We start from the raw sequence: 25,735 nt of genomic DNA, 5'->3' as shown, positions 1-25,735 counted from the left end.
GTTTCGTTTAGTGTCTCATCGAAGTCAGTGCTCTATGTCATATACAAGTAGTATAGCTGCCATGAAAAAGCGATCGGTTGAAAAATCACTCGTAGTAAAATAAACGTCTATTTTATTATGATTTTGTAAAACAAATGAGTATTGAGTTTTTTTAAATTGGAAGTTTTTATTAAATAGCTGCTATAGGAAAAATTGGTGCAATTAAGTTAAGTTTTCTGGTAGCAATTATTTGTCTGCTATTTTCACTTTGCTTTAAAAAACATTAGAGCCCAGAATTTAACTTTATTTGTGCGAGTGTACATTATAGCGCCCATTCAGGAGTGCGTTCATACACAAATAAACACACATACAAGCACACACACATACACTCATGCAAAAACCACTGACAGTTGACAGCTTTGCTAATTTTGTGCTCCTTCCCCAAAAAAGCGGCACGAAGGCGACACAGTCTCGAAAATGAAGTTAACGTCTGTCGCTGCTGTCAACGTCTTGTGCCAGAAGCACTTAGACTCACAAACGGGGCAAGTCTTAGGGGTTCAGGGGAACTTAACCCATTAACACCTCAGAATTGCGGCTGTTCTTTTAACATTTAATTAAGTTGTGCCCGATTCTATGTTTGACAAAATTGTTGTTCTGTTGTGTATTTGGTGCTGCCTTCATTGGGCCCCGATGAGTGTTTCCTTGCTATTGTGGCAACGATTCAGCTTTAATAGAACTGCAGTGCAACCATTTGAATTAGATATATCACGAATAGTTACTTAATTAATACTCTTAAGGAAGATCGATGTCTAGACATCTATTTATTTATATATTTGTCTATATTTTTATACCCTGTACCCAAAGGGGATAAGGGTATATTAGTTTTGTGCGAGTGTATATGGAACACACAGAAGGAGGCGTGGTAGACCCCACAAAGTATATATATTCTTGATGAATTAAATTAAATTAATTAAATTTCTTTTTTTGTGGGGTGGTACAGGGTATTTAAGAGTTGAGCCTGCTCGACTTTAGCATCCCTTTCTTGTTTTAAGTTGTCAAGGTTCCTAAACTTTCAACGTTTGTCTTCCATTTTTATTTCAATCAAAATTATTAAAAATTACAAAATTTTAATCTTCCTTTCGAATCTTACAATTATGCCATTGCCACGTTTCTCCCACCGCGCCTTGACGCCGTTGACTAACCTAATAGTCCATCCTAATTCCCTAAGCATTAAAGGCGTACCGACAACTGCATTCGTTTGCATCCAGCTGCGAACGCTTAGTGGTAAAAGCAAGGATCCTTGCGCCAAGAAGGAGGAGAAAAGGGGTGGCAAAGAAGACAACGAAGCTCTTAAATCATTTCAAGAATGCCTCTACAAATCCAACAACGAACAGAAGATCCACTCTGGAAGGAAGGTATCAATTGTGGGCACAGGCGCTGTCGGCATGGCCTGTGCCATTGCAATACTTGCGAAGGGTGTCACCAATCGCATGTCCTTCTTTGATGTCAACGAGAAGTGGTGCAATGCCGAACGCATGGATCTGATGCATGGCTCATTGCTTCTGAACAATGCACAGATCAATGCGTGTTCCACTCCTCAGGTGACTGAGAAATCCAGAGTAATTGTCGTAACAGCAGGCGCTCGACCAAAAAAGAACGAAACGCGTTTGGATGTGGCACAAAAAACGGCTGATATTATGAAAAATATAATGCCGGAGCTGGTCAAGCATAGCCCGAATGCCGTATTTATCATTGTCTCGAATCCTGCGGATGTAATGGCTTGGGTAGCCCAAAAGGTCTCCAAATTACCATACGAGCGCTGCTTCAGCGCCGGATGCCACTTAGACTCTTTACGTTTCCGTTACTTTATAGCCCAACGTTTAAAAGTGTCGCCAAGGTCGGTTCATGGCTATGTTATTGGCGAACATGGCGGTAGTTCTGTGCCCCTGTGGTCTACGCTTACTGTGGGTGGCATTCAATTACATGCAGTCTTGCCTTCCATAGGCACCAAAGATGATCCATTGCAGTGGGGAAAGGTGCACGAGGATGTGGTGAAGGCGGCTTTTGATGTGATTGCAGTGAAGGGCTACACCAATTGGGCGATCGGATTGTCTGTGGCTGATATTGTTTCGGCTATTTTTGAGAACAGCAATCGCATTATCTCGCTGTCAACAAATGTGCAAGGCATATGCGACATTAAGGACGAGGTATACCTTTCTCTACCATGCCGAGTGAGCAGATGGGGTCTCGCTGGCATTATGCGATTGAAGTTGTCCAAATGGGAAAAAAAGATGCTGAAAAAGTCGGTAGCTGCGTTGGTGGAAGCTCAAAAAGGCATTAAACTCTAGCGCATGTCATTTCCCATTACCTAGCAGTCCGCTAGGGAAGTTCGAAAGGATACTACCAGTTTTAGACTAATTCTTAAAATTAAAATTTGTGTGTGATTATAAACCAATGTGTCCTTTCTTCACTTCAAATAGGAATTTGCTGCATTTCACTCATTTGTATAATTCACAGGCTAGCGAAGTAACCATACTCTTTAGTATCAAAATTCTTTTTGAATTTTTAAAAGCACACAAAACTAAATTTTTGGTTGCCTTCCGGACAAAATTCAGAGTTCCAGACACTAGCCAGAATGCCTTTGCTAAAATGTACTGGCTGTCTAATCCGACAGCTTCATAATCCGTTCTTGCGATCAAATTTTCTATACAGATTTCGCTTACCAACTATTTCATTCGCGCCTCCACAAACAAGAAAGTTCAGTGATGACAAACAAGACAAAAGTAAAATGATCGAAAGAGAAATCAAAAAGTGCATTGAACGTAAGCTGAAAGACTTGTGTAAGGAGATGGAACAGATGGATAAGAAAGATAAAAAAAAAGCTGAAAACTTGTTTGAATGTTTGCTAAATGAGATGAACAAGCAGTGCAACGAGCTCATATTGAGTAAGTTTTGTAAGAAGAAGAAGGTCAAGAAAGAGCCAAAGCAAAATGAGGAGACCACAAAAAATAAATGTGGAGACCCCTGTGCCAAATTTCGAAAGAAGCCAAAACCAGAGAGTAAGGAAGAGGCGCTGAAAAGAAAGTGTGCGGAAAAGGCTCAAAAAGAAAAGGACGAAAGAGATGCAATGATGAAAAAATGTGCAGTGGAGGCGCAAAAGAAAAAATGCCAGGAAGCATCTTTGCAAAGGAAATGCAAAAAAGAAGCGCAAGAGAAAGATGAGAAGTTAGCAGAACAAATTGAAAAGTGCGAGGAAGAAGCACTTAAAAAAATGTGTGAAGAAAAGGCAAAAAACAAAAAGCAAAAATCTGATCCGGAAAAAGAAAAATGTGAACACGAAGCTTTAAAAAAGAAATGCAAGGAAGAGGTGAATAAACAAAGAGAACTTATTGAGCGCCTTATGGACGAGTGCAGAGGTGCTCCTTTGAAAGAAAAGGTACTCTCTTCTGGGGAAAAGAAAGAAGGAAGTTGTGACGATCCTGCTGAAGCTGAGGAGAAGAAAAAGTTTGAGCAAGAATTGAAGAAATGCACTGATAAAGAGAAGGAAAAGGTTACTACCGCCATTGTATTATTGACTGAAGAAGAACTTAAAGATTTTAAGAAAATGGGGACCTGTATTGATGAGCAAATTAAAAATTTCTGCAAAAAACAGATTGAAGCGGCACAAAAGAAGAAGTGCGAGGAAGAGGCGTTAAAGAAAAAATGTGAGGAAGAGGCCCTAAAGAAAAAGTGTGAAGAAGAGGCGATTAGGAAAAAATGCGAAGAAGAAGTTCAAAAGAAAAAGTGCGAAGAAGAAGCACTCAAGAAAAAATGCGAAAAAGAGGCTTTAAAGAAGAAGCGCGAAGAAGCTGCACTAAAGAAAAAGTGCGAGGAAAGGGCTCGAAAACAAAAATGCGAAGAAGCTGCACTGAAGAAAAGGTGCGAGGAAGAGGCTGAAAAGAAAAAGTGCGAGGAAGAGGCTCTAAAGAAAAAGTGTGAGGAAGAAGCAAAAAAACAAAAGCGCGAAGAAGCGGCACTAAAGAAACGGTTTGAGGAAGCACAAAGAAAAAAAAAGTGTGAAGAAGAGGCGTTAAAGAAAAAATGTGAAGAAGAGGCTCAAAAGAAAAAGTGCGAGAAGGAGGCCCTAAAGAAAAAATGTGAGGAAGAGGCTCAAAAGAATAGGTGTGAGGAGGAGGCTCAGAAAATAAAATGTGAAAAACAAGTTCAAAAGAAAAAATGCGAGGAAGCGGCATTAAAGAAAAAATGCGAAGAGGCTCAAAAGAAAAAATGTGAGGAAGAGGCACAAAAGAAAAAGTGCGAGGAAGCGGCATTAAAGAAAAATTGTGAGGAAGAGCACAAGAAAAAGTAATATTTCAAAGCAGAAGCAGATTAACCAGTTGAAAGATTAACAAAGCAAATGGAAAAAAGAAAAGTTTTTGATAAAACATTTGTATTGTTTTATGAAGAAAATTATAAATAATAAATCCATATGTATATATATGTATTTAATGTATTCAAATTAGTCGAAGTAGTTAGTCAATATTCTTTATTTTTCCATCCATTGCTGCTTCTTTTTTATAAAGTATTCCTATGGAACTTCTGGCTTCCACTTCGAATATCATGAACATGAATGTATATTTCCTATGTCAGCTAAGTAACCATATTCTTTAGTATCAAAATTGATTTTGGTTGTTAAAAAGCACACACAATAAAATTTTGGTTGCCTTTCGGACAAAATTCCCAGTTCTAGAAACTATCCACGATGTCGTTGCGCAAATGTACTGCTTATCTAATAAGGCAGCTCAATAATCCATTTGTGCGGTCCAATCTAGTTCATAGAGTTGGTTTACCAGCTACATCATTCGCATCTCTGAATACACGAATGTTCAGTGATGACAAGAAAGAAATCAAGAAGTGTATGGAAAAAGCAGCTCAAAAGAAGAAATGCAAAGAAGAGGCTCTAAAGAAAAAGTGCAAGGAAGCGGCTCAAAAGAAAAAGTGCGAGAAAGAAGCGCAAAAGAAAAAATGCAAAGAAGAGGCTCAAAAGAAAAAGTGCAAGGAAGCGGCTCTAAAGAAAAAGTGCGAGGAAGCGGCTCAAAAGAAAAAGTGCGAAGAAGCGGCTAAAAAGAACAAGTGCGGAGGAGCCCCCAAAAAGAAATAAAAATGAGGAAAAGAGCAAAAATGCAAGAACGAGCAGAAGAACAAATAAAACAGCTAAGCATGTGCATGTTAAAAAGTGAAAGATCGACAAAGAAAGTCACATCTTTTAATCTCCACACATGCGAAAGTACAGAGATAGCAAAACAGTAATCAAATAGAATATGGAGAAAAAGTGTAAGGAAGAGTCACTAAAGAAAAAGTGCACAGAAGCGGCTCTAAGGAAATTGTGTGAGGAAGATGAAAAAAAGGCAACAAACAGTACTGTAAAGCACAGATAGAGCAATTGGAAAATATAAGTTTCTGACAACATTTTTTTTGGATTCATAATAAAAATTAATACTAAACAAACCATTTCTCATATGTTTTTGAATACTTTGCCTAGATCAGTTGGATGGTTATTGACTTTATTATTAATTCTCAAGCAAAAGTACATGCTTTGGTTGAAACACATATTCCCTTCACAGCTTAACAATTTTATTTTAATTTTGCTTAGTGTTGGATACAGTTCTATTAAAAATGTATGTGATTGCTTCCCGCAGACGGGACATGCGGCTTTTATTTTGTATATCGCTTTTAGCATTATAAGTATATATGTACTTCACATGCCAGCTGAGTAACCCTTCTATTTAGTATCAAAATTATTTTTGGATATGTAAGATCACAAAAACAAATTTCTTTTTTACCTTCCGCACCAAATTCCCAGTTCTAGAAACTATCCAGTATGCCGCTCCGACGCTGCAGTGGCTGTCTACTGATGCAGCTAAATAACCCGTTTGTTCGATCCAATTTACTATATAGAGTTGGCTTACCGGTTACATCATTCGCACCTCTACACACAAGAAAGTTTAGTGATGACAAAAATGATAAAAGCAAAACCATCGAAAAAGAAATAAAAAAGTGTGTTGAAGGTAAATCAAAAGAATTATGCAAAGATATACAATGTATGGATAAGAAAGAGAAAAAGAAAACTGAGAGTTTGTTTGAATGTTTGGTCAACGAGATGAAAAAACAATGCAGGGAGAAAATATTTAACAGGTTTTGTAAATCGAAATGTGAAGAGAAGAAAGAGCCAAAGAAGAATGAGCAGTCAAAGAAAACGAAATGTGGAGATCCATGCACCAAATTTCGTAAAAAACAGGAAAGTGAAGAAGGTCTAAAAAAGCAGCGTGAGGAAAACGAAAAGAAAGAAAAAAGAAAAAAGGCCCAGAGAGAAGCGATGATCAAAAAATGTGCAATAAGGGCCGAGAAAAAAAAATGTAGGGAAAAGGCTTTAAAAAAGAAATGCGAAAGAGCAGCACAAGAAAGGGAAGCAAGGTTATCACAAAGAAAGAACAAGTGTGTAAAGGACGCGTCAATCAAAATGTGTGTGAAAAAGGCAGAAAAGGGAGAAAAGTCTGATCCGCAACAAGAAAAATGTGAAGAAGAAGCTATAAAAAAAAAATGTGAAGAGGACGTTAATAAACAAAGACAACTTGTTGAGTGCCTTATGAAAGAATGCAAAGGTGTGCCTCCGAAAGTGAAAGCACCATGTCCTGGAAAGAAAAAGGAAGCAGGTTGTAAAGCTCTAGCTGATGGTGGAGAGCCTAAAACGAAGTTTCAAATAAAACTTCAAAAATGCGCTGATAATGAAATGAAAAAAATCTGCAAGGCCATGGAAATGTTAACGGACGATGAACTCAAAGAATTTAAGGAAATGACTAGTTGTATTGATGACCGAGTTAAAAAATATTGCAAAAAGCAGGTGATCAAAAAAATGTGTGAAGAGGCTGGAGGCTGTGCAGAGAAAAGAAGAAAAGAAAGAGCTTTAAAGAAAAAGTGTGAGGAAGAGGAGCAAAAGAAAAAATGTGAGGAAGAGGCTCAAAAGAAAAAGTGTGAGGAGGAGGCTCAAAAGAAAAAGTGTGCGGAGGAAGCTCAAAAGAAAAAGTGCGAGGAGGAAGCTCAAAAGAAAAAGTGTGAGGAGGAAGCTCAAAAGAAAAAATGCGAGGAAGAGGCTCAAAGAAAGAAGTGTGAGGAGGAGGCTCAAAAGAAAAAATGCGAAGAAGAGGCTCAAAGGAGAAAGTGCGAGGAAGCACAACGAAAGAAAAAGTGTGAAGAAGAGGCACAAAAGAAAAAGTGCGAAGAAGAGGCCCAAAGGAAAAAGTGCGAGGAAGAGGCTTTAATGAAAAAATGCGAAGAAGAGGCTCAAAGAAGAAAGTGCGAAGAAGCACAACGAAAGAAAAAGCGTGAAGAAGAGGCGCGTCGGAAAAAGTGCGAAGAGGCCCAAAGGAAAAAGTGCGAGGAAGCGGCATTAAAGAAAAAATGCGAAGAAGAGGCTCAAAGAAGAAAGTGCGAAGAAGCACAACGAAAGAAAAAGCGTGAAGAAGAGGCGCGTCGGAAAAAGTGCGAAGAGGCCCAAAAGAAGTGCGAGGAAGCACAACGAAAGAAAAAGTGTGAAGAAGCTCGAAAGAAAAAATTTGAAGAAAAGGAGCGGCGAAAAAAATGCGAAGAAGCAGCTCAAAAGAAAAAGTGCGAGGAGGCTGTTTTGAAGAAAAAATGCGAGGAAGAAGCTCAGAGGAGAAAGTGCGAGGAAGAGGCTCAAAAGAAAAAATGCGAAGAAGCTGCATTAAAAAAAAAATGCGAGGAGGAGGCTCAAAAGAAAAAGTGCGAGGAAGCGGCACAAAAGAAAAAGTGCGAAGAAGCTGCATTAAAGAAAAAATGCGAAGAGGAGGCTCAAAAGAAAAAGTGCGAAGAAGCGGCACTTAAGAAAAAATGCGAAGAGGCGGCGCAAAAGAAAAAATGCAAAGAAAATGCATTAAAAAAACTGTGCGAGCAAAGAGCCAAAGAAGAGGAGCTCCAGAAAAAGTGTGAGGAGGAGGCATTAAAACAGAAATGTTTCATCATGGAACTTATGGAAAAATGTGTAGGCGTCCCCCAGAAAATAAAATCTCCCTGTCCCGAGAAGAAAGCAGAACCAGGATGTAGAGCTTTGATTGATAATGAAAAAACGCCAAGCAGATTTCAGCGGAAAGTGCAAAAATGCATTGACAAGCAAATGCAAAAAATCTGTGAAGCTTTGGAGCATTTGAACGAAGAAGAGCGCAAGGAGTTCAATGAGCTACGCCTTTGTATTAATGAACAAATTAAGAAAAATTGCGAAAAGAAAGTGAAAAGAAAAATGTGTGAGGAGGCTGGACACTGCTCTCTGAAAAAGAATAAAGGAAAGCCCAAAAATAAATGTAAGAAGGAGGACCCTTGTCCAAAACCAAAAAAGTGTGAGAAGAATAAAAAAGAACCTTGCAAGGACAAATCCAGCGCTGAGAGTAAAATTAAAGAGACTTGCTCCAAAAAGAATAAAAATGAAAACAAAGAAAATATCAAAGATCTTCAAGTATTCCGAAACTGCCTTTACAAACCACTAAACGAACAAAATGTCCATGCGGGAAAAAAGGTCTCAATTGTAGGCACCGGAGCTGTTGGCATGGCCTGTGCCATTGCGATGCTGGCGAAAGGAGTCACCAATCGCATGGCATTTTATGATCTGAACGATAAATGGTGCAATGCTGAACGTATGGACCTAATGCACGGATCTCTGCTTCTGAATAATGCCCATATCGATGCTTGCTCTGCTATTGATGTAACTAACAAATCAAGAGTAATTGTCGTAACAGCTGGTGCTCGACCAAAGAAGAACGAAACGCGTTTGGATGTGGCTCAAAAAACGGCGGATATTATAAAGTCTGTAATGCCAGAATTGCTTGAGCACAGTCCTGATGCTGTTTATATAATTGTGTCTAATCCTGCAGACGTTATGGCCTGGGTAGCGCAAAAGGTCTCCTGTCTGCCGTACGAGCGCTGCTTCAGCGCCGGATGCCACTTAGACTCTTTACGTTTCCGGTACTTCATAGCTCAACGCTTGAAAGTGTCGCCAAGGTCGGTTCATGGCTATGTTATTGGCGAACATGGCGGTAGTTCTGTGCCCCTGTGGTCTACGCTTACTGTGGGTGGCATTCAATTACATGCAGTCTTGCCTTCCATAGGCACCAAAGATGATCCATTGCAGTGGGGAAAGGTGCACGAGGATGTGGTGAAGGCGGCTTTTGATGTGATTGCAGTGAAGGGCTACACCAATTGGGCGATCGGATTGTCTGTGGCTGATATTGTTTCGGCTATTTTTGAGAACAGCAATCGCATTATCTCGCTGTCAACAAATGTGCAAGGCATATGCGACATTAAGGACGAGGTATACCTTTCTCTACCATGCCGAGTGAGCAGATGGGGTCTCGCTGGCATTATGCGATTGAAGTTGTCCAAATGGGAAAAAAAGATGCTGAAAAAGTCGGTAGCTGCGTTGGTGGAAGCCCAAAATGGCATTAAGTTGTAATCCATGGCAAACGGCAGGCGTCTGGAGTTTCTTATCAATATTTAAATTTTGGAAATAAAAGGTCACTTTTTGAAAATTCGCAGTATTTAGATATTTGTCCCAATTCTTTTGGCATATATCCCTTTTGGCATTCCAGATTTCCAAATTATGCGCCAAACATGTGGCGCGTTTGTATCTGCGAGCAACTACAGCGCCTGCTTAGTGGGCCAGGGCGCTGCTACGCACAAGCTGGATGCGGTCGCGTCATCAAGAAACGCTCTGGTCCCGAGGCAGTCACACCATGTTCCGAGTACAATGTACAGCAGAAAAAACAGCGCGAGTTGCAGCTGAGACAAGAACACCAACAACAACAACAACAACAACAAAATCAACAACAGTCGTTCATACAGCCGCAGCCCGGACATGGGTCTGCCAGTCCTTTATTTGAACCTTCTAGAGTCAACGAAATCGGCAAAATCGAGGAGCACGAACTATTTGAGTTGGGGGAAATAACACAGGAATGTGAAAGGCAGTGTGCAAACCTTTTGCACGCTCTGAACGAATACGGAAATGCCACCGCAACTCTGAATAAAATGAAAGAAAATGCATGGCGATCCTATCCACCGCTTATTATAGAGCCGCCGAAAAAAGAAACCGAAGAAGAGCCGCACAAAACGGGTATTGTTTATGGAAAAATTGACACAGGATTAGCTACAAATTGTGACGAAGATTATGAAAACGATCCGTCAGAGCTTGAAATAGTACAGCATTCGGACAATTATCTTGATCAAAGGGCTCAAGCAGAGCAATGTGCATCACATGAATGTATTGAGGACTACGACTATGAACATAACTATCTGCCGGTCTCAAGCGACAGACACTTAAGCCCACAAATGGCAAATGATCAGGACACTTCGCAGCCGAACATGCATGTACTTTCGTGCTCGCAAAATAATGATAGTCCACAGACTCCTGCAACACATCCATTCTACGCTGAAGATCACACTCTACGGCCTATACAGAGACACAAAAACTGTCATTTGCTTCCCCAAAGAATGGGCGAGCACGTTGCAAAGTTTTCTAATTGGGAACCTCCAATAGAAAAAAGAGGACAAAAATGTCACCCTCAACCCTACCAGGATGTTTGCGAGGGGTCCAACCCTAAGCGCTCGTTTCCTAGGATAAAAGCCAAATCCCCACCAGATTGTTTCCCTAAGCCAAAAATGTCATGTGGGCCAAGAGCGCCTCCTCCAATATTTCGGTCCGAGCCATGCGTAGGATCTGAATTCAGAGATTCACGGGAAACGAGAGAACGAGCTTCGAGTATTTCAAAATCGACACCTCCAGCAAACCAAAAATTGACTAAAAAATGTCACCCACAAGCATATCAGGACGTTTGCGAAGAACCGTATCCTGAACGATTTCACCCCAGGATCAAAGCGAAACCGGCACCAGATTGCTTACGAAAACAAAAATTGTCATGTGGGCCACAACCACCTTCCACAACATTTCGACCCGGATGTGAATTTGAAGACATTAAACATAGTTTTCACAGTCCTAAAAAATCGAAAAAAATAGTTTCGCACCAAAGCAATCTTGATTGTCCTGTTCGGAAGCCTGAGCCCAAGTGTCCAAAACCAAAGCCTCAAAAATGCAAGCAAAAACTTCATCCATGCGACGCTCGCTGCAATCCGCATCCAGATCGATACAATCCCAGAATAGAGGCAAGACCGTTTCCAACATGTCCACAAAGACCTAAAATGACATGTGGTCCGAAACCTCCAAAACCATTGTTTCGTCCCGGTCCCTGTGCAGAACCTGAACTCGAAGAAGATTCGCAAAATAGTTGCAGAGTTCCAAAACATCAAACCGCCAAGAAATCATTGGAAAAGTCACATTCAAAGCCTAATACATGTTGTAAGCCTCCTAAGTCTAAGCCATCTGCTGAATGCCCGAAGCCGAAGCCAAAAAAATGCCACCCAAAGCTTCATCCATGTGATGCCCGCTGCAATCCGCATCAAGAACGTTTTCATCCCAGAATTGAGGCAAGACCCTATCCAACATGTCCGCAGAGACCCAAGATGACTTGTGGGCCGAAGACTCCAAAGCCAATATTTCGACCTGCTCCATGCTCATCGCCGACGGAGCAGTGCCCAAAGATCGAAAACGACCCACCAGTTTGTGACGAATATGAAATGCCGGAGTGCCCCAGAGTTCCAGAGTCGGAATCAAAATCATACTCAGTTGATGTGGAGGCTTATCCCGAGAAGAAAACCCTGCAGAACCTCAAAAGTCTTATCGAAAGTATGCTCGATATGTTGCGCGATAAAACCCAAAAGCTTGGAAATAGTGAAGAAAGCAGTAAGGATATTAAATTAAAAAGCAGCAAAGATAAAGATAAGACACTGTGTACTGTTGAGCCTTTGCCAGAATGCGACCCGATCCATCATCCAAATCGAAAGCCGAATTCGAAAAAGAAGAAGCCGAAGATCCACCTTTGCGACGAACCTTTCGACTATCATAATATGCGTCAAGTTCCCAGAGTAGAAGCTATTCAAGGCTTCCAATATGCAGACCGACCGAAGCTACCTTGTGGACCTGAATCGAAGCTAGATAAGCCCACACTTCGACCATGTTATCCATCCGAGTGCTGCCCCACTGTTGAAAAATATGAGGCGCCATGTTCCTATTCATTGCCGAAATGCTCAGTGGAAGCACCCCAATCAATCAAGCCACCTGCTTCCACCACTGTAGATTCCTCACAGACTGGGCCAACAAAAAGCCCAAATTTTGGCAGCAGCACAGAAGAAAGCAATAGATTCACTGGATTTATTAACATGCTCGTAGAAAAAACTAAAGCAGTGGGAAATAAGCTAGGACAAGGTCAGCCAACTGAAGACAACCAGTCACACACCTGTGATGGAAGGGAAAAATTGTTTAAAGACATCAAGAAGTGCTCCTCAGAACAATGGAGCCGTCAGCTGAAACCAAGTGAGCCAAGTGAGCGCTTCAAGGAGGAACGCAAACGCCTGCGAAAGTGGAACAAACTGTTAGGATCAAGTCAGGCTAAGCAAAGCTACATGCAATACACCAATCGTCAAATGGAGCTGCTGGACAAGGTGACTCAATATGCTAAAGAGATGCAAAAGCGCAATCGACAACGAAATCATGATCGAATGATTTCCCAAGCCAAGTTAGGCCAATCGGTGGCCTCCGCAAGTTGCCAAGATTCGAGGCAAATCTCTCCTCAATGTGAGACGGTACGCAAAAGCTGCATGTGTGCCTGCCTAAGCAGCCCAGCTCCAATGCCCCCGGAGGATAACCGAAGCCAAAAGCACTCAAGGAAGCACTCTCACAAGAAAATTTATGAGTGCATTACGCAAATGAATAAGTGCGAAGCGGAGGCAAAGCTCCAAAAATGCATGGAAGAGGAGTTGAAAAAAACCAAACATGCATGTCTGCAAAAATCAATGGCATCAATGAATGAAATGGACAGACAAAGGGCAGATTGCGAAATGCAGCAGCTGGAGAATGAGGTCAGAGAGTATTGCAGGGAAAAGCTATGGATCGAGCAATGTGAAAAATTGGAGGCGGCGGAAAGGATTAAGCGAGAGTGTGAAGCTTTGGAAATGCATCAAAAGTGCGAAGAGGCTGCAAAAAAAGCAGAAGAAGAAAGGTTGAAAAAACATTGTCTAGAATTAATTTGTAAAGAAGTGCAGTCGGTCCAAGAAAACGTTTGCGAGGATGAAGAGCACCTTGATTCTGATGGTGGGGGAAAAACCGACGCAAACGATTTTGTCGAAGAGCTACTAAAAAAGTGTAGAATGCAAGCGTTAAAGGAAGAGAAAAAGCGGTGCAAAGAGTTAGAGCAGAGGCAGAAAGGTGCACAAACTGATTCGGAGAGAGCCTGCATCAAACAAATGTTGCAAAAATGTAAAGCTGAACTACTAAAGCGAAAGTGCGAAGAGCAGAGTCTAAAAAGGAAGAAACAAGAGGAAGAGATGAAAAAGAAATGCATAGCAGAAGTGGCAATCAAAAAGAAATGCGCCGAGGAAATGCTTAAAAAGCAATGCCAGGAGCTATTATTATTGAACAAATGTAAAAAGATGGCAGAAAGAAAAAAGACAAAAGAACTGAATAAATCATGTAAGGAACAGAGAAATGACGCTACGGAACACGATGGAGCCGAAACGGATAACGCAATTGTCACTGAGATTAAGAGTATAATAAAGCAATGCGAGAAACTTAAACGGAAATACGAAAAGCGTCTGAAGGAAAAATGTATGAACAGAGAGCTGAAGATGCAGTGTGCCGAGCGAGAGAGCGCAAATAGAAAAAGCCGAGAAGCTGAGCAGCAAAGAAGGCGCAAAGAAGCCGCACAAAGAACACTTCGCGATGAGGCTGAGCACAAAAGAAGAGTCAAGGAAGCCGAGGAAAAAAGAAAGTGTGAGGAAGCTGAGATGAGAAGGAAGTGCAAGAAAGCTGAACAGGAACGAAAATGCGAGGAAGCAGAGCAAAAACGAAAATGCGAGGAAGCTGAGCAAAAACGAAAATGCGAGGAAGCAGATCGAAAACGAAAATGCGAGGAAGCTGAGCAAAAACGAAAATGCGAGGAAGCTGAGCAAAAACGAAAATGCGAGGAAGCTGAGATGAGAAGGAAGTGCGAGAAAGCTGAACAGGAACGAAAGTGCGAGGAGGCTGAGCGCAAAAAAAAATTCGATGCTCAACGCAAGAAAAAGCTAGAGGCTGAATTGCAGAAAAAATGTAAAAAAGAAGCACGGCTCAAAAGAAAATGTGAAGCATTGGAGAAAGAGAAATCAGTAGCGGATCAAACAAAGCGTTGCGAAGAAATTAGACAGAAATGGATGGGGGATAAGGGAAAACTCAAGGACTGGCCAGAAACAAAGTTTACTACGCTGGTCACTGAAGCTGACTATATACATGAATTGTTTCAATTACCGTTGGCGTTCCATAAGGAAACCATTATAGGAGTCGATGGCGCGGACCTGATACAACGCCTGCCCAATAACTCATATTTGCTTGACTTGCGCAACAGTCTGGCGCTAGCCGAAATTTATCAGCTAAGAAACACAGCCATATTTTTGGATAACCCAGAAGTGACCCGAAGAAAAAATTCAGACACCACCAAAACCACAAAGGATAAGGCACCCAAGTCAGACGCCCATCGATTTGCAGATTCGGCATACAACTTGAAGCGGCTTATGCCGGAGCTGCTACGTGCCAGACTCAGCAATTCGTTGTTGTTGTATGTCACAGTCAGCGACCTCTTGAACTGGATGTATTCGAAATGGGCGCAACTTCAGCAGCGGCACGATACCAATATTGCGTGGCCTCACATCGGCCTGCTCCCACCCAGCTGCATGGGGGGTCACATCATTGGCGATCCAGACAGACAGCGATTGCCAATGATGTGGCCCAGCATTGCAGAGGGGTCGAACAGTCCGAATGAATTACTGCGCAGCAATGGCATTCTGTCGCTGCACTCCACAATCTGCAGCGATGCCAATACCAATATCAATGCCGAACCCGAATTACACCTACCGCTACCCCATCGCATCGATCTGCATGGTGTATCGTCATTGGGATGCTTTCAACTGATCTGCGAGCGGCAGTGTCGACTGCTCCGAGAATTGTCGCAACTGCTGCTTGTTGAACCGGCCACCTGGTCTCATTAGTGACTCAGCGTCGGTTGTATTCTAAATTTTTTCGATCACTATATATGTATTCTTTTAGATTAGACAAAATAAAAAATCATTTTATACGATTTTTTAAAATAAAAGAAGTGGATGGACGTAATGGTGTACAGGAAAAATGTACCTAAATTATTTTATAGAGTCTCGTTTTTTGCAAAATGGTAATTTATCGGAACCCGCTGGTTCGTCTATCTAGCTCTTATAGTCTCTGAGATCCAGGTGTTCATATGGACAGACGGACAGACAGACAGGACTAGATCGACTCGTCTCATCATGCTGATCAAGAATATATATACCATGTGGGGTCTGCCACGCCTCCTTCTGCCTTTAACATTTTCCGCTCCCGCAAACCTAATATACTCTTGTACATTTTATGTACAGAGTATAACTAGAGAATTAAAAAGCATATGGATATTACAAATGTATATAATAACGAATCCGACTCAGTAATGATAAAGAATATAATTTAAATCATATTGTTGCCAAGAGTATTTGAACATCGATGCTGCAAATAGAGTGTCAAATATTCAATAGATGTTTATGACTAGTCGATTCCTGGAGAATCATCTATGAAATAGAGACTCTCGCTTATTGGGAATATTTATATTTATTTTTCGCTGTGCACATGTCTATATTGAATGTTATTAATATGCCAAAATATTGATTGTAGCATTGTTTTATTGATGCAATAATGAATTTACCGTCACAGACGGCCTACATCTCTTTCTCGGTCCAGATCTTTCTGCTGTATTTGGCTTCGGGTTATGAATTTCATGCCACGATAATGAAAGTTATCAGGCACAAAGTAAATAACTTGAGGTGGTGCTAAATCCCTGTGTCATAGTGTCTCGCATTGTGTATTTAGGTAGACAAGCAGTTTTCGTATTTGGTTTTCATTTCGTATTGATTTCATGTTTGTGCACCCAAAACAAATCCATAGCCAAGCCTCCAGACGATACCCAACGACCACAACAGACATATGTGTTGTATGGGCAGAACAAGTTTACGAATGGCCATCATCAACAGCCATCAGTTTAAATTATTAACGAATGAGTAATTTTTATGACATATAAACAAAAGTCTGCATTAGTTCTACGCCTGACTGGCTGCTGTTTCTGCTGCCACTGGTCTATGTCATATGTCGTCAGTGTTTAGAACGTCGTCATTGTCGCCGCTGTCTCGTTTTTGGTTTTCTATTTCAAACAGAGGCGGCAACTGCTCAGTCTCAGTGTCCCATGCGACCAGACCGGATGCCACACACACCCATACATGTTTATATATGTATATGCGTCCAGGGAGTTGTTTTTGTGTGCGACAAATGAGTTGTGTGTAATTAAGTTCTCTGCTGTATGCCTGCTCATGTGGCTGGGCGCGATAGCTTCTAGTCATGTGTTGTCTGCTGTTGCCAACGGCAGCACTGGAATTCAAGCTTTAAATTAGTCTGATTTTGTTGCGTAGTAGACAAGTACGAGGCCGGAATAAGTAGGTGTAACTATAATTTTCACTGCTGCTTGAAGTGTGTTTCCAAAAACAAGCTAATAAGTTATTGCAAATGAATTTTAAGCAGAAGCATCTTTAGAAAGTGTCTCTGCCAAATCAAATCATTTAAAGGAAGTTGCCTGCCCCTTGAATCGAAATAATATTTGCTTAATATTAATTAATTGCCATTTTTACTCTCGATTAATTGATACCAAATATTCATATGCCAAGCGAAACATAAAAAAAAAATAATAATAATAATAATAATAGCAAGTAGTATTTTATGCTCATATTGTGTGTACTCTTTAAAGTTAAAAGCAACGTACATCCTTCTGCTTTGTACGTCGATAGAATTGTAAAAGATAGGGCCTAAATATCTCAAATATAATTAAAATGAGCCAATCAATTTGCTGCATATGTACATTGTACGCCAAATTGGGGCTATAACGAATGTTTACGATATTTGTATAAAATATTTGTGGAATAACATTAATTTTAGCATAATATGTATACAATAAATATTAATCAACTATAAATATTTCATTCTCTTCATTGCAGGTAAGTTGAATGCCTTGAATCGCAAGTAAGTTTACGGCTAACCACTCATTATTTCAATAACCCCAACAAAATGCCGCCAAACCAAAGTAACCCAGAAAAAAGAACGCTTTTGGCCAAACTTGTGCCTTTAATTTGAAAACTTTTAGTTTGTTTAAAATGCAAAAAAGAAGACAATAGCAAAACAAATCGGAAAAAATGTATAGCCAAAGCCCACAAAACCCAAACACAAACAATTCGAACACACACAAAATTCCACGCAATGGCCAGACCGAACGTCAAACGGCGAACGCAGAAATCAAAGCATACTTTTTAGCATGCTTGACGCAACCGCTAAACTGGCTATAACCGACCAGCCAGCTACCCAGCTACCCAGCCAGCCAGCCAGGCGGGAAGACGGGGGGACGGACAGTCGGCCAGAGTCAACCATTCAACTCGTTCGCATAGTTTGAACAAAGTTTTTGTTTGAAAGCGCCACTATTACATTAAAACAGAAAAATAATTGCAAAAATTTCTCACAACTTTTTAAACTTTCTCTGCGTTTGAATTTTTTTAATTTGTTTTTTTTTTTGTGTTTTTATTTTGATTTTTTGGCTTTCCTTTTGTTTTACGCATTCATGCTTTGAATAGCGCAAAATTTTGCTGCAATTTCTTCCCGTCAATCTTCAATGGCAACAAACTTTAAAGCGCGCTGACGAAGCTCATTACAACTAATAATGTTAATAATCATTAAAGTGCAAAATTATAGAAGCTTCGGCATTGAGGGGCCACTGCGGTCGGTGCTTGGGGGGGGGGGGGGGGGAGAGAGGCAAATAAAAATTGCTTTGCAAAGATTTCTGCCTCTGCCTTGGGTAGCATTGCCGTGTGGCACACAAATTGCAAAAATTAAAATACTTTTCAAAACTAATTAAAATTGTGTTGCATACTTTTTAGGGGTGGCAGCTGCTTGCCATCGCCGTTTGCTGCCTAACTCTTGCCTCCTGCCTCTTACTTTCCGCCGCAAAGCATCTTCTTCTAACCTTTTTCTTACCACCAACGAACGCAAAGCTCAAAGCAAATGAGCAAGAGGGGGCTGAGCGGCTCAGACGCATCGCTTCAGGCGCCACAAAGCAGCCATTGACGTTCGACTTCGATTATTGCGGCGTTTTTAATGTTCTCTCGCTTACTCAATCTTTTCCATTGGTTTCGAAGTTGCCTTTACTCCTTTTTAAGTGGAGAAACTTTTGCCATTTTTCTACTGTGGTTTGTTTAGGTTTGCTGTTTGGTTTGTAGATGGTTCTTTTATGATTTAAATGTGAGCAAAGGCACATACCGTTCAATAAATTAAATACAATGCTGAAATCTGTTCTGGGTTTAACATTGTCCATGTTTTTCTTTAAGGAAAAAAATGTAAAAATATGTTTTACATATGCAAATATTGTACAATTTGCAGCAATAATATCGTGACTTTAAGCACGAAGCCAAAACGAAATCTACGAATTGTGTTCAAGCAGCATTGCATCAGTGCCAGAAAAATAGCTGCTTTTCGAATAGCTGATATAAATATTTAGATTGAATTTGGATTATTACCAATTTTTGATTTATTAGCTCATAAGTGTATCTTTTTTAAATCATTGGCACCAATTTTTGTTGCTCAAAAGTAAAAGCTATTTAAGCAAATAATACTTTTCTTGGAAAGTGATCTGCTATTTTATTAGCATACTTAACATCCTCTAATTCTTAAATCAAATCAGTTAATGCTCAGAATTGTCCAATTTTTGCTTTTGTGCAAATATTTTTACCGTTTAACTAAATAGGTTTATTGTTAATGTCTTACATGATCAATCTGTTGTTGCTTAGAGAGCTTTTATTATTCCTGCATTATGTTGCAAGGCTACACCTTCATATTAAAGGCTCAGGACATCTCACGCTCGGCGACACCAGTTCCGTGCGCGAATCTAGCCAAGAATTAAATTGTATGCAAGCACAAGCATACTATATAATACATGTGCATATTGATGTATGTGTACATGCATAATTCCACCGCCGCCATATGCACGCACCCAACGTCTGCTCGAACATCAAAGCATCAAGCGTTGAGCAGCTCGAAAGCCCAGCGAACTGCATGAAATGCGTCGCCACCCGACGCTTACGCCACCCGTCACGACTTTTGCAGCCAAAGCAAATCAAAAGGAAATAATGGCGTAGTGGCATGAAACGCAATGAACGGCAAGAGCAAAAGCAGCACCAGCAGCTGAATCAGCGCCTAGTTGCATGCCACACAACGTACTCAACGACTAAATGGCGCGCACGAAGTGCTCACGTACACCTGCCAGAGGCTGCCGATGCTTCTGATGCTGCCGGTGCCGCTGCATTACAACACACCCGATGCCGGCAATTAATTTGGATTATGGGTGTCGTCCGCCCAGGGCCTAAAAGCTTGGGCCTGTAAGCCGTGCGTGTGCGTTTGGTGTCGTTTGCTCGTCGAAATGTGCCTCCCCGTAATGGAAATGGCAATGTCAGCTTGACTTGCGCACTTCCGTGACAGCCATAGCGCCTAAATAGTTTGATTAAGCAAATTTATTTGAGCGCTCAGGCGCAATTAATGGCAGCTGGAGCTGGGGTTGGAGCAGCAGCAGAAGTCCCATCCGCTTCGCTGCATTTGTATGCAGAAACTGGCGGAGAGGACATACCTCTTCAATCAATCAGCGCTGCTTGCATATTTTTCTAATGAATGCCACAATGACCTTAGAAAGCTGCTCATTAAAAATGTGCAGCGCTAACAAATTTCAGCATTGTGTTCAACGGCTGATTGGGCTCTACTTTTGACCATGACCACATTTTCGTGCTTAAAATTTGCCATTATTCCACGTTTTTCTTTCCATATTTACAATTTTCCTGCGCTTCACTAACGACTTTTCAAGCATTTGCGCACAATTCAACAGCAAACGTAATTGGTGTGTTGCTGAAGATTGAAATATGGGCTTTTGGCTGGCAAAGCATCAAATTTTGCATTCGGTTGTAAATTAAATTATATAAATTCTGAATAATTTACAATTAAAAACGAACATAATATTAATGAAGGCACACTTTTGAATTACGGCATCCAATATTCAGAAATGAGCAAAGCTAATTTTAGAGACGTTCATTTTATCTATCTTTAATAATAACAATGTCTATTAATAATTTCAAATAATAAATAACTCCAATTTGTGCCCATTATCTGCAGCTAGAAATATTGATCACATTCTTAATCTTGAGAAAGTGACTTTGTCTAGCGTATCATTATAAAACCAAATCATAATTGTGTTTTATGTTCGGCATAAAACTGTTTTCAGTTTCAAAAGAAATGAAATTTCAGTAGCAGTTTCAGAATGAAATCCTAAAATGTGTTTCATTTATCAATAATAATAATTACAGGAAATGAATTACAACTAACCCTAACGCTGCGAACTAAGTTTTTTCGTAACATGTAACCAGAATTTTCTTGTAGTTTAAAACATATTCAGATTGAATTATGATCGATCTTTAATTAATTGGCTGATTAGTGTATTTAATTAGAATTTTATGGCAACAATTTTTCTTGCTGAAAAGTAAAAACTAAAATTAAAATTGTTTAGAGAGAACCCTTATGGGCACAAGCATGTTAGTTTTTTTATAGGTTAGGTTTAGAAAAAATTGGGTTGCATAATTTCAAAGACCCATTAAGTGAGCTAATTTTGCTTTGCACAAGAAACTTTGCTGCAGCAGCAGCAGCAGCAATCAGATGAACATTTTGATTACTTCAAGCACACACTCAAATGTGGCCTTACATGTGTACCTACGAGTATGTACGAGTATATGGAGCTGCCTGAGGCTCTCATTCAGCTTTGTGTGAGGCTGCTGCTGGTTCTGCTCCTTGTTCTGCGGCCGTGCTGATAAGCCTGTGATGCCTGTGACGCCTCAGATGCCGCTCAAGCAAACATTTACTTGGCTGCAATGACTAGCAAGATGCCTCAAGGTGTGTCACATGCAACTTGACTGTTTGCTATTGTTGTTGTTGTTGTTCTTGCTGTTCTTGTTGTAAGTTGCAGAATGTTTTCTTTTTTGTTGTTTAGAACTTTAGCCAGCACTTGCAAAGCGCTGTCTCTCCACTTGCTGTACGTGTTGGCTTTTGTGACAGCTCTGCTTCAGGCTGTTATATGCAGCGTGAAAGAACATTTTTGTTTGCTCTGGTCAGTGCATATGGAACGAGATGAGCTTCTGCCTTGTACTCTCAAATTCCTATGTTACAGCAACCAGCACGTTGCTTACTTTCGCAGCCTTGTGGCTTAAATTTGAAAAAGTTTCTTCTATATATATTTATATACGAGTACTACTATAATATTAAATATCATGCACGTTGAGTTGTTTTAACTTGTTCGCTCCGTCTTTTATTATTTAAGTGTGATTGCAAAGACGTCCATACTTATTTAATCTTTTATTAAATCACACAAAACCCCATCAGAATACACATCAAGAAGTTTGCAGAAAACCCTTACTGTCTCCTAGAGCTGGCGAATTTACCTTAAAATCAGATCAACATTTACAGAAACTACAAGTAACAATTTTCGAAATGGAGGCGTTCCATTTTTTGACACTCATTTGTATGTACCTAGATGCAGAATAAACCTGCATTGACACAATAGAAATGAATTGCTGCTGTTGACTTAACCACAAAATGAAATGCAGACCGGCGCGTAGTGCCACCACATTGTTGTCTGGGCAAACAGGAGCAAGTTCTGCTGTTGGTGCTGCTCATATTTCATTTGGCGGTGTTTGGGTGAAAACTTTTTATATAACTCGGCACTTTCGTCAAGGTCCGGCCAACATCAAAGTGAAAGTCACGCGATTTACGTCTATTTACCACTTTGTCTGCGAATTTTTTTCACTTGCATGGGCTAAAGTGCAGAAGCAAGCAGGAGCCGGCTTCCCAAGGACTTCTGCCATTTGTCTTGCCTGACAGACGACGCGTCGTCCATATCTTCATGTGCCTTGGCATGTTAGTGGGCTGTCGTCTGCCTCATTATATTTTTCTTGCTGGCTTTGACAAAAACTTGTCTGCAGCAGCATCGCTCTTTTGCTTGTTGGCAATATTTGTACGAGTATGTAAACAACAAACACAGAATTGGCAAATCATCAAATATATAGCAGACTAACGAAGTTGGCGGCATTGTTAGCCCTCTGTTTTTTCAATTGCTTTGTGCAATTATTTTTGGTTGGTTCGTCGTGAAATTAGAGAAACCAAATTTCTAAAATGTTCGCAGACGCCTTATTGTTGTTTTCCCGTCTGGTCTGGTCTGGTCTGGCCGGGCCAGGTCTGGTCGACAGCTGGACAATGGTTGCGATGGGTTCCTACCAGACTTTAACTGAAGCTGTAGCTGAAGCAGAAGCAGAAGCAGCTGCTGACCTTGGGGTATGCTTTAAGTAAGCAACTTGAAGGCATTATTTACATATTACCATTATGTATACATATATATAAGTATAAAGGCACAACCCTTGTTTTGCACATTTTTACAAAAGCAGAACACGTCGAGGGGCCATTTTATGTGCTGATGAAATATAAAAACACCTTTATCTTCTACCTGCTGCCCTTTTAACTTGCCCCAGCAGGCTGTTGAATGTTTGCAGTTGTAGCCTGGGCCGCAGCCCAAAAGGTCTTCAAGTATTTTATTGTTTAGTTTAAATAATGCCAGAATCCCAATCGTAGTCCCTGTTTCTGGGCTGGCCTCTCTGTGGGGCTGCTCTGAAACATTGTTGTGTGATTTTTTTTGAATAAAATTTGCGTAAAATTTAACAACATCTTCAGAGTATTCCGGTTTAGTGTTTAATTCAGAGAAGTTTGAAATATTTAAGCCGTTTCGTGTGTGCAGTTAGCTTTTTCAATTTTTGCTACACTGATCGAAAAGTGCTCCTTTATTCCCACTTTGTCTTGGCTTATTTTAGTATTTAAATAATAATTGTAAGTTTGAAAAAAAGTATTGCATCGAATTTATTTTTTTATGTATTCCGCGGAATTGAAGGTCATCAGAGCAACGAAAAATTGTATTTGTAACTCTTTTCTGGTGCAGTTTTTGAGTGTAGTTTTATGTTTGGCAAATTCCCTTTTTTTAATGTGTACTATTTGATACTAGCGTGAGCACATTCCTATATTCGGAATGTGCTCCAGTCGTGGCCGCCTTCTACTCACTGCTTGTTTATTTACGCACAAGCGAGAAGAAACTTATTTCATATTCATAGAAAAATCGCAAGCACATGTGCTGCACAGTCCTTGCTAGCTTCACACACAAATAAAGACGGACACATGGGTGTGTGTGAGCGAGAAATGCTATAGAGGAGCCATCCACATTAAAAGCTATGCTTCAACTAGCTGGTGCGGGGCAAGTAAATCAGCAGCTAAGTAAGTAAAATGCTTCATAAATTGCTTCAAGTGACGCAGCTGGCAAGACCCGAGTTTTGTGAACATTATGCGCCAGCAAATGTTAGCACGACCCAAAACCGAACCCTTACTTACTTCTGCTATCTTGTCATGCACATCTGTATCTGCGTATATATATTTATGTGTGTGTGTGTGCTTAGCATTTACATCCGCTTTAAAGCATATCAGCACACATAAATCTAAATCAAAGTCCGAAATGAAGAAATTCAAATGAAAATCAAAGTCATTTTCATCATCACTATACGAGTGGTTAGTGGTGTAGCTCATCGTCATCATCATCAACATCATCATCATAGGTTACATAACTTCCCTTTTCTCTCTCTCTCTCTCTTTCTCTCCCTCTCTGCTAAAACTTTGGTAAAATCCAGGCAAGCGTAAAATTTCCGCATCAGGCACCCAAAAATATTTGCACTAAAATGTTTTTGATTTTCAATGTCTGCCGGAAATTTTCAACAATATTTTGCGTATTTTATGGCCACCGCTCTACATCTTCATTCCCCAATGCTACTCATTCTCACCCAATTCGAATTATTCAAACAATTGTGACAGATTTTGAACGAAGGCAAGTCGAAAGGAATTAAGATGACATTTTATTCATTTATTTGTTTATTTGTGCAAGTCCAGATATAAGTTCTGCTGCCCTAGCAGTTAATAAGCGGAACGTGTTGATAATTTTCAACTCTTTTGTATTTCGCTTTGTTTTGCGTGAAATTTGTGGGTCGTTGTGGAGTTAAATTGCTTGTAAGATTTAATGGAAAATTAATAAGTTGAAAAATGTTCACAAAAGGAAGTGCGAGCAATTTAAGTGAATTTATATCTCCAAAGGTTTAATTCGAATTGGGTCAAATGTTAAGCGGGTGTGTGGCTGTATGTGTCTATGTTCGTAATGTGATAAATGTGGCAGGAAATGTGAAATTTATTTGCAAGATGTACTGATAGGGTGTGGATAAGTGTGAGGGCAGTTAGAAGTGCGGCGTGCGCAAAAACGTGCAAGCAGTTGTCGCCAAATGGCAACAATTAAAATTTTAACTCTAAAACTGAAGTTATTTCATGAATTAAAATATTAATCTTAAAGCTTAAGTTATGCCGGGCAGCTGCGGTTAAGATACACTATATGCTTTGTGATGGTTTCTAAGTAATTTATATTTATTTATTGTTGCTACTGCAAGAAAAAATTTACGGACTAAGATTTCTTCTCAATAAAGCACAGATACAACATACAATTAATAATTATATTTAAATATTTTGCTAAAAGAGTTCTCCTTAATTAAGTAAAGATATCTCTTCAATATAGCATACTATTAATAAATATATTTAAATACTCGAGTTCTCATTGAGAAAGAGTTTCCAGGCACCGATGGCATGAATGGAATTAAACTAATTGGTAGTAAGGACGTTTCAGCCGATTAATTAGTATTATATACTTCTCTAAATTATTAGTCTAATAATTACACTGACGATCTTCGGTTGTTTTGTCAATCCACGCACTTTGTCTAATTGAAATGTTCATTTAACTCGCTAGCCATGCAATGTACTAGAAATGTACAGACCAACACCTATCAGTATGGAATGAAATGAAGCACATAATACAAATTACTAGTCAAAGCTCCAAAATGCATAAAATTAATGACACATTTTGAGCAATTAGCATTTAACGCAAAATAACTTTTAGTTAGAAGAGAGTGGAGCGATACGAGGAGCGAGGAGCAGCCCGAGCATCAGAGTAAGTGCTAGACAATGAATTTTGAGCAACCAACACCAAGCTAAGTAACGCAATGCAGTGTTACTCACTTATTACGTAATTGCGCCTAATGATATGCAACGAAATTACCCAAAATTCAATTTCCGCACTGTTGATGTGCACACACACAATCCCAAAGTGTTCAGATGAGAGGCGAGAGCAGGCAGCACTGTCTGTGTGCTGCATTGGGAAGCTCAAATAACATAATTATGTTGACGAGTCCAACCAACTGGATCGGATCTAGGGGGTGTGCGGAAGCAGGCGGTTGCCTAGTTGGTCATTTAAAAGCAATTTAATTGTGATAATAACTTAGTTCGTATGAGTGTCGAGCAGCCATTGCTAATGAGTCCATG

The 25,735-nt window shown here is 40.1% G+C and overlaps 4 protein-coding genes across 5 annotated transcripts in view; all 4 read left to right on the top strand.

Annotated features, from left to right (window-relative positions):
• LOC115634559 overlaps positions 1–25,735 on the top strand; it is a 207,510-nt gene that overhangs the window by 66,158 nt on the left and 115,617 nt on the right. The window lies entirely within an intron of this gene.
• Positions 1,064–9,563, top strand: LOC115634556 (L-lactate dehydrogenase B chain-like). Of its 2 annotated transcripts, XM_030532373.1 has the most exons (2): positions 1,064–2,202; positions 9,354–9,563. In XM_030532373.1, the coding sequence occupies exons 1-2, from the start codon at positions 1,134–1,136 to the stop codon at positions 9,476–9,478; spliced, it is 1,194 nt and encodes a 397-aa protein (XP_030388233.1). In that variant the 5' UTR covers positions 1,064–1,133; the 3' UTR covers positions 9,479–9,563. The 2 variants fall into 2 exon arrangements, with proteins under 2 accessions (XP_030388233.1, XP_030388232.1); XM_030532372.1 differs by lacking the exon at positions 1,064–2,202 and having other exon boundaries at positions 5,772–9,563.
• LOC115634557 (axoneme-associated protein mst101(1)-like) lies at positions 2,596–4,462 on the top strand. Its single transcript, XM_030532374.1, has one exon. It carries the CDS (start codon positions 2,615–2,617, stop codon positions 4,325–4,327), a length of 1,713 nt encoding a protein of 570 aa, XP_030388234.1. The 5' UTR covers positions 2,596–2,614; the 3' UTR covers positions 4,328–4,462.
• LOC115634555 lies at positions 9,575–15,212 on the top strand. Its single transcript, XM_030532371.1, has one exon. The coding sequence runs from the start codon at positions 9,637–9,639 to the stop codon at positions 15,151–15,153; it is 5,517 nt and encodes a 1,838-aa protein (XP_030388231.1). The 5' UTR covers positions 9,575–9,636; the 3' UTR covers positions 15,154–15,212.

This window comes from Scaptodrosophila lebanonensis, unplaced genomic scaffold (assembly GCF_003285725.1).
Source record: "Scaptodrosophila lebanonensis strain 11010-0011.00,11010-0021.00 unplaced genomic scaffold, SlebRS2 tig00000001-arrow-pilon, whole genome shotgun sequence".
NCBI lineage: Eukaryota > Metazoa > Arthropoda > Insecta > Diptera > Drosophilidae > Scaptodrosophila > Scaptodrosophila lebanonensis.
This window is presented reverse-complemented; position numbering and strand designations above follow the sequence as displayed.